The sequence below is a fragment of the Macaca fascicularis genome, chromosome 1, assembly GCF_037993035.2.
Source record: "Macaca fascicularis isolate 582-1 chromosome 1, T2T-MFA8v1.1".
NCBI lineage: Eukaryota > Metazoa > Chordata > Mammalia > Primates > Cercopithecidae > Macaca > Macaca fascicularis.
The window spans coordinates 210,514,657-210,531,787 of NC_088375.1; the positions used below are offsets into that span (position 1 = coordinate 210,514,657).

Here is a 17,131-nt window from a genome sequence, read left to right on the forward strand (position 1 = left end):
GGATGTGGATGTTCACGGACCTAACTGGCCTTTCTATGGCTGGGAAACTGGACCAAGAAAGGGAGGTGGGGGAACAGGCAGGGGAGCCATCTGTGCAGGGTGGCAGTGGCGAGGGTGGAGGGTGGGGACAGTGAGGGAGGGCAGGAGAAGATCTGGATGGGGCAATGCGGCTGTACAGAGAGGATCAGGATGAGGGAGCTAGTTCCGACTCCTTCACTAACTAGCCAAGTGACTATGGGCAAGGCACTCTCCTCTCCAGGCCTCAGTTTGCTCAGTTTTGTGTTTTTTGGTTTTTTTTGAGAGTGCAATGGTGCGATCTCAGCTCATCACAACCTCTGCCTCCTGGGTTCAAGCGATTCTCCTGCCTCAGCCTTCCTAGTAGCTGGAGTTACAGGCATGTGCCACCACGCCTGGGTAATTTTGTATTTTTAGTAGAGAAGGGGTTTCACAACGTTGGTCAGGCTGGTCTCGAACTCCTGACCTCAGGTGACCTGCCCGCCTCGGCCTCCCAAAGTGCTGGGATTACAGGCGTGAGCCACCATGCCCGGCCAGTTTCCTCAGTTTTAAAATGGGGCAATTGCTCCTAATCTGTGAGGACTGGGTTAAATACAATGATGAGCTTGCAAATGCCCAGTGTGGCTTGGTGAAGACAAGGATTTGGACTCAGATGGACCTAGGTTCAGATTCTGCCTCTGCCACCTTTAAACTCACTGTTGTAGACAAATTATTCGCCCTCCAGGAGCCTCATTTTCTCATCTGGATTATAAGGATCAAATAAGAGCTGACAGAAAGCACCTGCCCAACAAACCTGTCTGAACGAATGAAGACTCAGCCGGGTGCATTGTGACTTCTGGGGGCCCTCCCCGCACAATCCGTTTTCGTGGGCTCTAAAAATTTTATTTTTTTTCCAACCTGAGGGAAAAAAACTGAAACTTTTTTTCTGCTCTAAAAGTTCTTTCCCCTGCTTGATTTTAAAGAAATTAAAACATCTTTTTTTTTTTTTTTTTTAATCTGAGATGAAGTCTCACTCTGTCGCCCGGGCTGGAGTGCAGTGGCACAATCTCGGGTCACTGCAACCTCCGCCTCCCAGAAATTAAAACATCATAACGGGCCCTTAAAAGTATTATGGGCCTTGGCCAGGCATGGTGGCTCATGACTGTAATCCCAGCACTTTGGGAGGCCAAGGTGGGCGGATCACCTGAGGTCAGGAGTTCAAGACCAGCCTGGTCAACATGTTAAAACCATGTCTCTACAAAAATACAAAAATTAGCCAGGCATGATGGTGGGTGCCTGTAATCCCAGCTACTTGGGAGGTTGAGGTGGAAGAATTGCTTGAACCCGGGAGGCAGTGGTTGCAGTGAACCAAGATCATGCCACTGCACTTCAGCCTGGGCGACAGAGTAAGATTCCATCTCAAAAAAAAAAAAAAAATGTGTTTTGGGCCTTGTCTACTGTGCTTAGTGTTCCTGGTACTGCTGGTTCAGGGTCCTCTCAGAGCTGACCTGTCCTGGACACCGTCTCCAATGTCTACTGGTCCTCTCATGTTGTCTCTGAAGAATCTGCTGCAGAGCTCAGAGTCCTGGGACATGGTATATGTCAGGGTTCTCCAGAGAGACGGGATCAATAGGTTATACAGATGCAGAAGAGGGGACTTACTAGGGGAATGGGCTCATGCGATTGCAGAGGCTGAGAAGTCCGGTGACAGGCCATCTGCAAGCTGAGGACCTTGGGACGTAAGGAGCATGGCTCAGTCCAAGCCCGAAGGCCTCAGCACCAGGGACACCAACGATATAACTCTCAGTCCCACTGGCCGGGTGCGGTGGCTCACACCTGTAATCCCAGCACTTTGGGAGGCCGAGGTGGGCAGATCACTTGAGGTCAGGAGTTCGAGACCAGCCTGGCCAACACGGTGAAACCTTGTCTCCACTAAAAATACAAAAATTAGCTGGGCATGGTGGCATGCACCTGCAATCCCAGCTACTCAGCAGCACCTGCAATCCCAGCTACTCAGCAGGCTGAGGCAGGAGAATCACTTCAACCCGGGAAACGGAGATTACAGTGAGCCAAGATTGTACCACTGCACTCTAGCCTAGGCAACAGAGCAAGACTCCGTCTCAAAAACAAACAAACAAACAAACAAGCAAACAAAAACCCTCTCAGTCCCAGGCTGAAGGCTTGAGCACCTGGGGGCCACTGTGTGAGCCCTAGAGTCCAAGGGCCGGGGGACCTAGAGTTCTGCTGTGTAACACAGGAGATGAGCGTATCCCAGCTCCAGGAGCTAGACTGACACATTCCCCCTTTTTTCTGTTTTTTGTCCTCTCTGGGTCCCCAGCAGAGTGCGTGGTGTCACCCACACTGAGAGCAGATCTTCCCTATCTAGTTCACTCAGACTCGCTCGTTCATCTCTTCTGGAAACACCATCGCAGACACGCTCCAAAATAATGCTTTACCAGGTTTCTAGGTTTCTTTTCTAATTTTAATTAGATTTTTGTGGAGATGGGGTTTTCCTATGTTGCCCAGGCTGATCTTGAACTCCTGGGCTCAAGAGAGCCTCCTACTTTGGCCTCCCAAAGTTCTGAGATTACAGGTGTGAGCCGCCAGGCCTGGCTGGTTTCTAGGTTTCTCAGTCCAGTCAAGTTTTTGTTTTCGTTTCTTTTTTGCAGGGGGGACAGAGTCTTGCTATGTCGCTCATGCTGGAGTGCAATGGTGCGATCTTCGCTCACTGCAACCTCTGCCTCCCAGGTTCAAGTGAGTCTCCTGCCTCAGCCTCCTGAGTAGCTAGGATTACAGGCACGCACTGCCACGCCTGGCTAATTTCTGTATTTTTAGTAGAGACAGGGTTTTGCCATTTTGGCCAGGTTGGTCTCAAACTCCTGACCTCGTGATCCACCACCTTGGCCTCTCAAAGTGCTGAGATTACAGGCGTGAGCCACTGCGCCCAGCCCCGGTCAAGTTGATACCTAAAATTAACCATCATAGACACTGACGCCTCGCCCTCTACAGAGCTGAGCTCAGGGGTCCGTGCTTGAGCCGAACCGCCTGGTTTCAATGTGATATGAGTCCTGTCCCTGAAGGCTGATGGGACCCGGGAGAACCTCAAGTGTGAAGGCTGGGAGGACCCAGGTCTGCCCCGTAGACAGGCGTGGAGGTGTGTGAGCAGGGCCTGGCTTTCCTAGACCTGGGGTGTAGGGCATGGACACTTACCACCCAGTCATGGTTGTTCCTTCTGGGCGCCTCTTCCATGCCCACCACTGGGCACAGGCTTCATGTTCACAGTCCCATTGGATCCTTATCAAACTCCATTCTGCTTCACACCCAGGGTCACTGAGGCTCTGAGAGACTGAGTAAATCGTCCAAAATCACAGAGCTACTGGGGCAGGATTGGGACCCAGTTTTCTGCTTCCCAAACCAGGGCCTGGCAGCACCCATCCTGCCCGCTCCTTGACGTGTCAGAGGAAAAGTGGAAGAGACTTTTAGGACGTGCGGAACGTGTGAGGCAAGTGTGAGCTGGGGGTTCAGGAAATGCAAACATCAGCAGGAAAGAGGTCTGGAGAAGGATGTGGTGGGTGTGCTGGTGTGCTGGTATGCTGAGCTCTCCAGGGGACCTGTGTACTCCTAGGGGGAGGGGGCTGAGCAGTGGGGAGGGGCAGTGAGTGTGTGGGCAAGTGTGTAAGCGAGTGTGCATCTGTGGGCTGGTGTGTCCAGAGCTGGCCTGGCAGGGGGAGCTTGGCCAGGCGGGGCTAGCAGGTTCTTCACTTCCTCACTGAGCTACCCAGAACCATATCTGTTACCCATGAACCATAGCAGGTGCCAGGCTCAGCCCCAACCTGCACCATTCAGTGACCACTGACTGCCTCGGGAAAGAGCAGGTCAGAGGCACAGGAAGGAAGGGGCTGATGGGGGTCGGAGCCTCAGACCTGACATTTACCTTGGACAGGAGAGTCCTTCTTGGGGATGCGGACCCCATCTCCACCTCCAAGTCACATCCCAGTGGGGACCCCCTCAGTGTGATCCATCCACCCTACGGTGGAGAGGATAGAAAAGCCCTCTCACCTTAAAATCCATCAGCTGTACAGCCACCCCAGAGGACTTTCTAGAAACACATCTGACCATGCTCGCCACTGCCCCAACCTTGGGTGGCTACTCATCAGCTAAGGTGAATGAAGTCCCAGTCCTCAGCCAGGCTTTCACCACCTGGCAGCATCTAGATCTGTGCTGTCCAGCGTGGTGGCCCCTGGTCACACGTGGCTATTTGAGCCTCTCAAATGTGGCTGCTGTGAGTTACAATGTATTTTAAGCGCAAAATGCCCATGGGATTACAAGGATTTAGGACAAAATACAAGAATGTAAAACATCTCATTCATAATTTTTTTCTGCTGGGCCTGGTGGCTCACGCCTGTAATCCCAACAATTTGGGAGGCCGAGGCAGGCGGATCACTTAAGGTCAGGAATTTGTGACCAGCCTGGCCAATATGGTGAAACCTTGTGTCTACTAAAAATACAAAACTTAGCCAGGTGTGGTGGTGTGCACCTGTTACCCTAGCTACTCAGGAGGCTGAGGTAGGAGAATCGCTTGAACCTGGGAGGCAGAGGCAGTGAGCTGAGATCGTGCCACCACACTCCAGCCTGGGTGACAGAGCGAGACTCCATCTCAAAGAAAAAAAAATACACACACACACACACACACACACACACGTATATATGTATTATATATAATGCGTATATATAATATGTATTATATATAATGTATATATAATAATTTTTTTCTGTTGATTACATGTGGAAATGTTCATATTTGGAATACACTGAGCTATATAAAATATCAAAATTTACCCTGTTTCTTTTTTCTTTCTTTTTAAGATGGAGTCTTGCTCTGTCACCCAGGCTGGAGAGCAATGCCGTGATCTCGGCTCACTGCAACCCCAGCCTCCTGAGTTCAAGTGATTCTCCTGCCTCAGCCTCCCAAGTAGCTGGGATTGCAGCCATCTACCACTATGCCTGGCTAATTTTTGTATTTTATTTTATTTTTATTATTTTTGAGACGGAGTCTCGCTCTGTCGCCCAGACTGGAGTGCGGTGGCGCCATCTCGGCTCACTGCAGGCTCTGCCTCCTGGGTTCACGCCATTCTCCTGCCTCAGCCTCCTGAGAAGGTGGGACCACAGGCACCCGCCACCATACCTGGCTAATTTTTTGTATTTTTAGTAGAGACAAAGTTTCACTGTGTTAGCCAGGATGGTCTCGATCTCCTGACCCTGTGATCTGCCTGCCTCAGCCTCCGAAAGTGCTGGGCCACCGTGCCCGGCCCTCTTTTTACTTTTTTAATGTGGCTACCAGGACATTTACAATTACATATGTGGCTCACATTATATTGGACAACACCAAATCACACTCTGTCCTTCTCTCTTTGCTTTATACCCAAGGACGCTGAGAACTCCAAGAAAAGTCTCAGTGTCCCTGGGTGTGAAGCAGAATGGGATTTGATGAGGATCCAATAGGACTGTAACCATGAAGGCCATGCTCAGTGGTGGGCATAGCAGAGGCGCCCAGGAGCAATTATGACTGGGTGGTAAGTGTCCACCACCCATACCCTCCCCCTACCAACACCAATTCATTCATTTGTTCATACATTCATTCATTCAGGAAATATCCATTAATCATATATTAGGAGCTAGAGACTGTGGCACTGGGCAAGGATTGGGCACAGGGCACCTGGCATGTGCCTTCCCCCATGTGTGGTCTGCATCACCAGGAAGCAGATGCGACACTAACAAAGAGGTGCTGTGAGCTCAGAGGCTGAGGGTGCTGAGCAGGGGCCTGGGGGAGGGCAGGCCACCTGGAGCAGTGGAATTTGAGTGGCACCATGGGGTCATTAAACTCTTTGGCTGTGGGGTCAGACTGACCTGGATCTGAATCCTAGGACTATAATAATAGCTTGTATGTACTTAGTTCTAAGTGCTAAGCCCCCTGTTAAGTACTTTGTTTGTTTGTTTGTTTGTTTGTTTGTTTATGTATTTGGTTTTTGAGTGAGATCTTACTCTGTTGCCCAGGCTGGAGTGCAGTGGTGCAATCACGGCTCACTGCAGCCTTGACTGTCCCAGCTTAAGGGATCCTCTCATCTGCACCTCCCAAGCAGCTGGAACTACAGGTGCACGCCACTGCACTCGACTAATTTTTACTTTTTTCTTTTTGGTAGAGATGGGGTCTAACTTACTTTATGTTTATTTGAGTGTCTCTCCACCCTAAGCAAAAAGCGTATTGTTTGTGAAAATTTCTAGGTCGGGCATGATGACTCACGCCTGTAATCCCAGCAGTTTGGGCGGCCAAGGTGGGCAGACTGCTTGAGCTCAGGAGTTCGAGAGCAGCCTGGGCAACATAGGGAGACCCCGTCTCTACAAAAAAAAAAAAAAAAAAAAAATTAGCCAGGCATGGTGGCTCATACCTGTGGTCCCATCTAGAGGTTGAGGTGGGAGATCACTTGAGCCCAGGAGTTCAAGGCTGCAGTGAGCCGTGATTGTGCCACTGTACTCCAGCCTGGGTCACAGAGCAAGAAAAATTGTCTCAAAAAAAAATTTTTTAAGTGAGGAAACTGAGGCCCCAGGAGGTTGAGTAACTTGTCCAAGGTCACCAACTGAGGAAGGACGTGACCCCAAAGAATCTGACTTCAGAGTCTGCTCCACGTTTTGAAGGCTTGAAGAGGAGAATTTAATGAGCACTTACTATGTGCCAAGCACTTTTCTGAACACTTTATAAATAAGCTTTTATTCGTATAGTTTACATTTTTATTTGTATAACTCATTTCATTCCATGTCAGCCCTAGGAGGTGGGTACCGTTATTTCCATTTTACAGGTAGAGAAACTGAGGCCCAGAGAGACTAAATATCCTGAGGTCACACAGCCAGTGAAAGCGGCAGAACTAGGTGGAACTTAGGCCAAATACGCCAGAGTTCATGCTTTTGGCCACTCCACTTTACTGCTGCCGCTCAATCAATGCACGTTGTTATTATTATTATTTGACGGAGACTTTATGAGGTGGGAAGGGAAGAATGCCAGTCTAGCTGGGAAGAACAAGGGGAGTGAAGTCTGGGGAGGAGGGGGTGGGAACGGGCACATTAGGGAAGGAAAGTGTAGGATTTCGTGAGTGGGTGGAAGACCCAAGGTCACAGCAGAGTGAAGTCTAGTGCCCAGGGAGGGCCAGAGTGGAGCCTAGATTCAAGAAATATGTTGGGGCCGGGCATGGTATCTCATGCCTGTAATCCCAGCACTTTGGGAAGCCGAGGCAGGTGGATCACCTGAGGTCAGGAGTTTAAGATCGGCCTGGCCAACATGGTGAAACCCCGTCTCTACTAAAAATACAAAAATCAACCGGGTATGATGGCAGGTGCCTGTAATCCCAGCTACTCAGGAGGCTGAGGTGGGAGAATCACTTGAATCTAGAGGTTGCAGTGAGCCGAGATCACACCATTGGGCGACAGAGCAAGTCTTCAAAGAAACAAAACAAAACAAAAAACATATTGGGAATTAAAGCTGTGGAAGGACTTCCTCCACAGTAAGAAACTACCATGCTCTGGGCTCTCAAGAACCCCTATATTATGAGCTGGGTATGGTGACACATGCCGGTAGTCCTAGCTACTTAGAAGGCTTATTCAGAGCTACTTGGAAGGCTGAGGCAGGAGGATCTCTTGAGCCCAGGAGTTTGAGTCCAGCCTGGGCAATATATCAAGACCCCTGCCTCTAACAACAACAAAAAGGATCCCTATTATGGGATTAGTTTGTTGTGGATTCAGTTTGAGATGCTTGAAAATGAACCAGTAGTGGTCATAGCCAAACTGACCTGGCTCGGCTGGGTGGCCTTCAGAAAGTTACTTAACCTCTCTGTGCCTACATCTCCTTTTCTGTAAAGTGGAGGTAATAACAGGACCCTCTTCATGGGGTTGCTGTTTAATACTACTACCACTAATAATAAATATAAAGTCTCTGGCAGTGTTCGGCACAAAGCAGCCCTTTCATACATTTCCTTTCTCTCCCCTCCTCCACCTCTAAGATCTCCCCAAACCCCCAGCCACACAAGAATCGAGGTTAAAATCAGCAATGGATCTAGCACCACCGAGGTTCCCGAGGTCAGTAAGGCGAGGGAGGAAGAAGAGAGGGCAATGTCAAGCCATCCAGTTTCCAAATGTATCTAAGACAGAAAAAGGAATAACTAGAACTTGTTTCCCTCTCCATCCTGCTGTGTCAACTCCGAGTTACATAACTGAGCTTCTCTGTGAGGTGCCTCATAGGGGCCTCCAGGAGGCAGGGTTGGCAGTGACATAAATAAATATTTCTGTGCTCTCTGCCCCCGGGCTCAGGTTCTGAGCAAATACCACAGCCTGAGAGGGAGGCCGTGACAAGGAGGAAGCTCTGGGCTGTGAGTTGCCCCGTGTTCCAGGCCCAGCCCTGCCTGGAAGGATGTGAACGGGTCACAGGCAGGTGCCTAATTAGGTGACGAGCGGTCACGGGAGTGTGACCTGGAAGGAGAGATTCCAGTACGGCCAGGGCGTCACAGAACCCTTGGTCGATTCTCTCCATGGATAGAATCAAGCCCACTCTCCTGCCCCACCTGGTATTCAATGCCCTTTACAATTCATTCCCCGTCACCTCTCTCCTGCCTCCTCTCCCATCCCATCTGGGCACCCACGTACTCCACACCGCGGCTCCTTGAGACTATTGAGTTTTCCCCAAGATTTGTCCCCTCTCTGGGAATGTCCTCCACTTCTTGCCTCCTCCACGAACTAGAAAGGGGGTGGCGTAGACAGAGATAAGGGCTTTAGAATTAAACTGGGGATTGAACTCCGGCTTAGTCGTGTCCCCTTGGGCTCACGACTTAGCCTCCACGCCTGTTTCCTCAACCGTAAAGGAGGCTTTGTGACTCCTCTCTAGTTTTCTTGTGACACTCAAAGGAGATGATAATTGTTAACATTAAGTGTCAATCACTTAGCCTTACTGTATCGACCAGGCCTGTGTAAGGGTTTGGTATGCCTAAGTCGCTTTAGCAGTGCACGTTAACCCCCTAGCAGAATGCCTGGGCCTAGTGGGTGCTGATAATCTCAGCTCCTTTTTCTCCAAGACCTGCCCAAAGCCTCTCCTCCTATCTCAAGGAGGTCAGGCTCCTCTGAGACTCTTCACAGCATCTCATAGGTACCTTAGTGATAGCACTTACCACATGAAAGTGTTGTTTTCGGTAGGGAGGTCCAGCTTCCTTTCTATTCTAGGTGCTCCCTGGGGGACAGACCTGCCTTAGTCATAGCCATCCTGCCAGCACCCAGCACAAGGCCTGCCATTTAGAAGGCACTTGAATGAATAAACGCGTGAATGCGTGCGTGCATATAGGCTGCATGGAAGAGATGGGCTTAGGCAGGTACCTGAGGATGGGTTGGTTCCGAACATACGCTTGACTCTCTGGGGTCCGGCTCCCTGAGCTCAGGGCCTGGGCCCTCTCAGCTCCATGCAGACTCAAGGGGCAAGTCACAGCCTCCTTTGTACTTTTACATTGGATATTGAGTATTTTTATAGCAAAAAAAAAAAAAAAAACAGGATATTTGTCCCGGCAAAGAGTTTTTGGGCCACGAGTCATCCAAGAGGGAATCTAGAAGCTATGGACTGGAGTTTCCAGGATTCAGGTTTATGAATCATAGACTCACCTCCACAGTGCCTGGTCTGGCATTGTACCTAGCATACAATAATTGTCTAATAAATGCTTAGTGGATTTGAGGCGGTGTGCTTTTTATGCCATTGTGGCGCTGGGATATGTAACTGTGAAGGAATAGAAGCCTCCAGCCTCTTCCCTGGGGAGCCACCTGTTGAAGGAACTAGAATTACAGACCTTTGCTTTCTGCACGGTTTCTACATTGTTCCAATAGCAATGATCATTTCCAACTTGCTGCAGAATAAAGTTCTAATGATCTGTTGTGGGAATCAAGGTCTTCCATGAACTTGCCTCAGTCTTACTGCACCAGCCCCTCTCTCCTCCTCCCTTCCCCCCGCCAGGCAGAAAGAGCAATTTCCTGTCTCCAAAACTCACCAGTGCTTCCCAGCTATGCAAATTGCAGTTTCCAAAGACAGCCTCATAATATCTCCCATTCCATATTCTCTCCTGTAGTGTGAACCGGCCACGGCCCACATCAAGAGGCGGAGTCCATTTCTCCACTCCCTTGAGTCTGGGTGGGCCCTGTGACTGCTTAGACCACTAGAATATGTCAGAAATGGCCAGGCGCATGGCTCATACCTGTCATCCCAGCATTTGGGGAGGCTGAAGTGGGAGGATCACTTGAGCCCAGGAGTTAGAGACCAGCCTGGGAGCATTAGTTTGTTTTCTTACTGCTGTAAAGAACTGCCCAAGACTGGGTAATTTATAAAGGAAAGAGGTTTAACTGCCTCGAAGTCCGGCACGGCTGTGGAGGCCTCAGGAAACTTACAATCGTGGAGGAAGGAGAAGGGGAAGCAAGGTAACTTCTTCACAAGGCGGCAGGTAGGAGAAGTGCCAAGTGAAAGGGGAAGAGCCCCTTATAGAACCATCAGATCTCATGAGAACTCACTCACTATCATGAGAACAGCATGCAGGAAACCACCACAGTGATTCAATTACCTCCATCTGGTCTCTCCCTTGACAAGTGGGTATTAAGGGGATTACAATTCAAGATGAAATTTGGGTGGGGACACAAAGCCTAACCATATCACTGGGCAACAGAGTGAGACCCTGTCTCTACAAACACACACACACACACACACACACACACACACACATACACACAAATTAGCCAGGTGTGGTGGTGCGCACCTGTAGTCTCACCTACTCGAGAGGCTGGTGAAATTAAGAATATGAAAGACCAGGAAGAAGAGCAGGGAGAAATAACAGATGCCATACAAAGGAAGAAAAATCAGGTTGGCATTATACTTCTCAACAGCAATACCCGATAAAGGAAGTCAAAGAAGTGAGGTGGGTGGATTGATTGAACCAGGAGGTGGAGGCTGCAGTGAGCCATGATCACGCCACTGCACTCCAGCCTGGGTGACAGAGTGAGACTCTATCTCAAAACACACACACACACACACACACACACACACACACACACACACACACACAATCTTCTATCGCTTCTAAAAATGGAAAACCAGTGTCACTTGCCATTAATAGAAGGTAACAATGACATAAATTAGATGAAATAGATCAATGTCATTAAATTTTAGCTAGACAGTGTCACCTCCCAAACTGTCCAAGCCCAGGATTCACTCTCTCCTTGTTGAAAAGATGAACAAGTGTTGCAGTGACATTGGTACCCAGACTCTGGGTTCCAATATCTGGGCAGTTACAGTGTATCAGCTTCCAGGCCACTGGATCCAGGATGTATGTGTCCTTGAATTCAACAGTTCCCTGTCAAGTTCAGTTTCAATCTCCAGGGCAGCCTTGAGATTCTTCCACTTTCCTAGCTATGGCAGATGCTGTAGCTCCCCAGTCTGGCCAGTTCTGCAGTATTTTGGGAGCCTCTAGCCTTTCCTATATTTAAAAACAAAAACAAAACCAAAAAACCAAAAAATGAGGTGTATAAAATCCCCTCCTGCCTAAAATGCCAAGTATTGCACTGAAGCCTGACTTCCCACAGCTCTTGCAGGATCTCCTGAACATTTCTTTTATTATTTATTTCCTGCAAGAGTATTTTCAATGTGGGTCTTTGTGCATTCCACCTTCTGAGGCTTTATTTGCCTAAGAATATTTTTATTGTGACCTCATGTTTGAATGACAAATTGGCTGGCTTTAAAATTCTGGATTGAAAGAGTTCTTTTTTAAAAATTACTAGTGACATCACTTCTTTGACTTTCTTTATCGGGTACTGCTGTTGAGAAGTATAATGCCAATCCAATTCTTGTTCCTTTGTACGCCATCTGTTATTTCTCCCTGCTCTTCTTCCTGGTCTTTCATATTCTTAATCTCTCCATGATACCTATGTGCGAATTTTTCCTTATTCTTTTCTACTGTTGGTTACTCTATGAGCCCTTTCAATCTGCACTCATTAAAAAAAATTTTGGAACATTTAAATCTCCATTATTTCTTCAATTATTTATTTCCTCATCTCCACTTTTATTTTTCTTTCCTTTTGGGAATTGTACGTCTACTCTCCATCTCTCTCAGCTTTTTTTTTTTTTTTTTGAGACAATCTCACTGTGTTGCCCAGGCTGGAGTGCAGTGGCGTGATTTCAGGTCACTGCAACCTCCAATCTCCCGGGTTCAAGTGATCCTCCTCTTGCCTCAGCCTCCCGAGTAGCTGGGATTACAGGCATCCACCACCACACTCAGCTAATTTTTGTATTTTTAGTAGTGATGGGGTTTTACCATGTTGGCCAGGCTGGTCTCAAACTCCTGACCTCAAATGATCTACCTGCCTCGGCCTCCCAAAATGCTGGGATTACAGGCGTGAGCCACTGCGCCTGGCCTCTCTCAGCTTTTCTTTTCTATGTGTTGTCTCTGTTTCTTTCCCTGTTGCTTCTGGGGATAATTCTCAATCTGATCATCCTATCTACTCGCAAATTCTTCAGTTGTATCCATCCTGATATTCAGGCCATCTATTATGTCTTTTATTTTTTAAATCTTAAATTTTTCATAGCTAATGTTTTGGCTTGGTTCTCTCTTATGACTTCTTTTTTTCCTCTTCATTGCAGCAGTTTTTTAATGAAAGCTGTATGTAAGATTACTTTATTCCTACATCTTCCCAATTGCATTTTCCTTGTATTTGGGCTTTTCTATTCCTACTTGGTGAGATTTAGCTTTCTGCTCAAGGATCTCAGTCTTCGCTCAGGGTTAAGCGCCCTGCTGGGGCGAATGGCCAGCCTTCTCCCCCTGCACATGTCCAATGCAGATAACATATTTCTTCCCATAAACTTGGACCACTTTGCTAATTTGCTGACCTCTGTAGGGTGCTTGTGCAAACTGAGCTTCTTCATGCTTTCAGATGGGCATGGACCGAACATTATACTTCTGTCTCAGCTCTTTGGAAAGAGGAGAAGACATAATCTTCCCGTAAATATGGGAAGCTGCATTACAATACCGCTTATGGTTCTTGTGAGAGTCACAAAGATTTCCTGACTTTCAGAAGTCCCTTAATTTCTGTTTTTGTTTGTTTTTGTTTTTGAGAAGAAGTTTCTTTGTTGTTGCCTAGGCTGGAGTACAATGACGTGATCTGGGCTCACCACGACCTCCGCCTCCTGGGTTCCAGTGATTCTCCTGCCTCAGCCTCCCGAAGTAGCTGGGATTACAGGTATGAACCACCATGCCCGGCTAATTTTGTATTTTTAGTAGAGACGGGGTTTCCCCATGTTGGTCAGGCTGGTCTTGAACTCCTGACCTCAGGTGATCTGCCCACCTCAGCCTCCCAAATTGCTGGGACTACAGGCCACCATGCCCGGCCCAGTCACTGAATTTCATTTTGGCCACTGTTGCTTTCTCAGTGATAGCTGAGAAAGGGAAGTGCCTGTGACTTCTTGTTCTTACATTATTTCATGAATTTCTTCCTTTATCTCCTTAAGTATAATCATGCTTTACTTTAAAATCTTGGTCCATCTGCTTCAATAATTCTGCTCTGAATGGCATATGTGGTTTGATTTATCTTTCTTTTTTTTTTTTTTTTGAGACGGAGTCTGGCTCTGTCGTCTAGGCTGGAGTGCAGTGGCCGGATCTCAGCTCACTGCAAGCTCCGCCTCCCGGGTTTATGCCATTCTCCTGCCTCAGCCTCCCGAGTAGCTGGGACTACAGGCGCCCGCCACCTCGCCCGGCTAGTTTTTGTATTTTTTAGTAGAGACAGGGTTTCACCGTGTTAGCCAGGATGGTCTCGATCTCCTGACCTCGTGATTCGCCCATCTCGGCCTCCCAAAGTGCTGGGATTACAGGCTTGAGCCACCACGCCCGGCCGATTTATCTTTCTTTTGTAGTAGCTGCACTTCTCAAGTGTCTAATTATTCCAGCAGGTGAGTTCATGTCCCCCCAGGGATGCCAGCTCTCTGTCTGGTAATGTGCCCTGGAGAAAGGGCATAAGGAGGGGGAAGGGATGAGCCCCAGGGCAGGAAGCCATGCAAGCATCCTTGGCTTTTCTGCCTGGCACTCTGCCAGCTTCACCTTTAAGTTCCCAGAGAAAAGCAGGCTCAGTAGGAGGTAGACTCTGCTTGGGAGATTCTCCCAGCTGGGGGTGAGGATGGGACTTTAGGGGTATTAGTGGGGAAGTCAACGCCTGATCCCCTGCTTCTTTTTATAATTCCTCACTCCAGCAGGGCTGTAGCTGCCAATATGTGCACCAAAGTGACAGGCAGTGATTGTTTCAAGACAAAGAGCAGGGGAGCCGAAGCAGGTGAGCTCCTCTGAAGGACAGAGCAGTGGGTGGAAAGGGCAAGAGTTCAGGCTCTGGGGTCTGTCAAGCATTCGTTCATTCCACATTGAAAGCTGGTATGTGGCGGGCATTGTGTTGGGTGATAGGGAGACAGTGGGGAACCGGGCACAGTCCTCACCCTCAGGGAGGTTACAGTCTGACAACAAACTAACAGACATGGATCCATGTTGGCACTGCCAGCTGGGCAACTCGCTTAGTCTTTCCAAGCCTCAGTTTCTTCATCTGCAAGATGGAGATGATAATAGCACTAATGTATAGGGTTCCTAAGGCTTATCAGGAGACAAGGCTGCAAAGTGATTCGTAGAATGCCTGGCACTTGAAGGCTCTCAAAAATGTTAATTATTGTTGTCATTATTGTGACTAATGATGCTGTTACTGGGAATGAGGAACTTGGAGCTGTTTAGAAAAAAGATAAATGAATTGCTTTTCATCCTCTGGGCAAACCAGTTACCCTTAGGAGACAGAACATTCAGAATTTCAAAGAAAGAGGATTGAGTGGGCGTGGCTCTTAAAAAGTTGAGGTAAAAAGCAGCAAGGCAAAGAAACAAAACAAGTTTCATTTTCTAGCAAGAACTATTAATATCATTAAAGGTTTTCAGATTTTGGATAACTGATCTCCTTCTCCAGTTCTTCGTCCCTCCCCCCCTCCTTTTTTTTTTTTTTTGAGATAAAGTCTCGCTCTTGTCCCCAGGCTGGAGTGCAGTGGTGTGATCTCGGCTCACTGCAACCTCCGCCTCCCAGATTCAAGCAATTCTCCTCCCTCAGCATCCCTAGTAGGGGTATTACAGGTGTGTACCCACCACACCTGGCTAATTTTTTTATTTTAAGTAGAGACAGGGTTTCACTATGTTGGCCAGGCTGGCCTCGAACTCCTGACCTCAGGTGATCTGCCCGTCTCAGCCTCCCAAAGTGCTGGGATTACAGGCGTGGGCCACCGTGCCCGGCCCCCCCCTTCCTTCTTTCTTGCTGAAGGCAGTACTGTGAGGTTAGAGCTTCCACAGCGTTGGGCCGGGCTGGAGTTTCATCCCTTTTCTTGTTGGCTGGAGGACCCATGTCTCCATTAGGTGCAGGTGGCATGATGCCCAGAGTACTTTTAGGGGCCCACAAAAAATGTTTTCGTTTCTTTTAAAATTCAGAGGAAAAAGTGACTTTCAGGTTGAAGAAGATGTTTTGATATACCCATGCAGTCATATAAATATCATTGTAAATATTTCTTTTTCTTTTTTTGAAACAGACTTTCACTCTCGTCACCCAGGCTGGAGTGCAATGGTGCGATCTCGACTCACTGCAACCTCTGCCTTCCCCATTCAAACGATTCTCCTGCCTCAGCCTTCCAAGTAGCTGAGATTACAGGTGCCCACCACCACGCCCAGCTATTTTTTTTTTTTTTTGTATTTTTAGTAGAGACGGGGTTTCACCATACTGGCCAGGCTGGTCTCGAACTCCTGACCTCAGGTGATCCGCCCTCCTCGGCCTCCCAAAGTGCTGGGATTATAGGCGTGAGTCATTGCACCGGGATGATTTTAAATATTTCTTATGGGGCATGGGGCCCATGAAGGCAAAATTGCCCCAGGCTCAGGGAAGTCAGAATGCATCCCCAAGGACACCATGGAACAATAATACTCATCTCTGGGGGTGTTAAAGGGCCAGGGCTTGTATAGCACTCAGCACTGTGTGGGCACCTAAGAAGCTCTCGGCAAGCAAGTTAACCATTTGTTTCCTCTATGAACTACAAGTTGAAACCTTAGGAAACCTCCAGGTGGGTCATGGGATTGGGCACAGCAGTGAGGGGAAGTCGCACAATTGCTTTTTTTTTTTTTTTTCTATGAGATAGGGTCTTGCTCTGTTTCCCAGGCTGGAGTGCAGTGGTGCCATCACGGCTCACGACAGCCTTAACCTGCTGGGCTTGATTCTCCCACCTCGGCCTCCTGAATAGCTGGGACCACAGGCGCACAACACCACGCTTGCTAAAGTTTTTGTTATTTGTAGAGACAGGGTCTCCCTATGTTGGCCAGACTGGTCTCAAACTCCCGGGCTCAAGTGATCCTCCTGCCTTGGCATGAGCCACCACCCCAGGCCCACATTTGTTTTTTATTACGTGACAGACTAAGGAAATACCCCAGTTGGAGGAACAGATGAAAACTTCAAAGCAAGGCCACTGTGTTTTGGGGTGTGCAAGAAACCAGACAGGCAGCAAAAAGAGCTCTTTCTGAATTCCCAGTGCAGGTGTTAGCAAGCACTGAAGAGGTAGGTCGAGTCAATGAACAAATGAATGAACCAATAATGAGGGAATTGTGGGAGGAATTTTTAAATCCTGAGGTTGTTTGCCCCAAAAGGTAGCTCCCCAGACACAAGTTTCTTCGGAGGCAAAGGGAAACATTTTTTTTTGTTTGTTTGTTTTGAGGTGGAGTCTGGCTCTGTCTCCCAGGCTGGAGTGCAGTGGCGCGATCTCAGCTCACTGCAAGCTCCACCTCCCGGGTTCACGCCATTCTCCTGCCTCAGCCTCCGGAGTAGCTGGGACTATAGGTGCCCGCCACCACGCCTGGCTAATTTTTCGTGTTTTTAGTAGAGACGGGGTTTCACCATGTTAGCCAGGATGGTCTTGATCTCCTGACTTCATGCGTGATCCGCCTGCTTCAGCCTCCCAAAGTGCTGGGATTACAGACGTGAGCCACCGTGCCTGGCCACAAATTCTTAATAGGTGATTGCAGAGGGTACT

The 17,131-nt window shown here is 48.5% G+C and overlaps 1 protein-coding gene across 2 annotated transcripts in view; it reads right to left on the bottom strand.

Moving 5' to 3' along the window:
* Window positions 1–17,131, bottom strand: part of NCMAP (non-compact myelin associated protein) — a 51,571-nt gene that overhangs the window by 30,782 nt on the left and 3,658 nt on the right. Inside the window, exon 1 of one of the 2 annotated variants that reach the window (XM_045377951.2) lies at window positions 3,205–3,446. The exons of the other annotated variant lie outside the window; for it this stretch is intronic. Coding sequence (XP_045233886.1) covers window positions 3,205–3,215 — 11 coding nt within the window. The 5' untranslated portion in view covers window positions 3,216–3,446. Of the gene's footprint in view, window positions 1–3,204; window positions 3,447–17,131 lie in introns of those variants that run through there. 2 annotated transcript variants of the gene reach the window in all.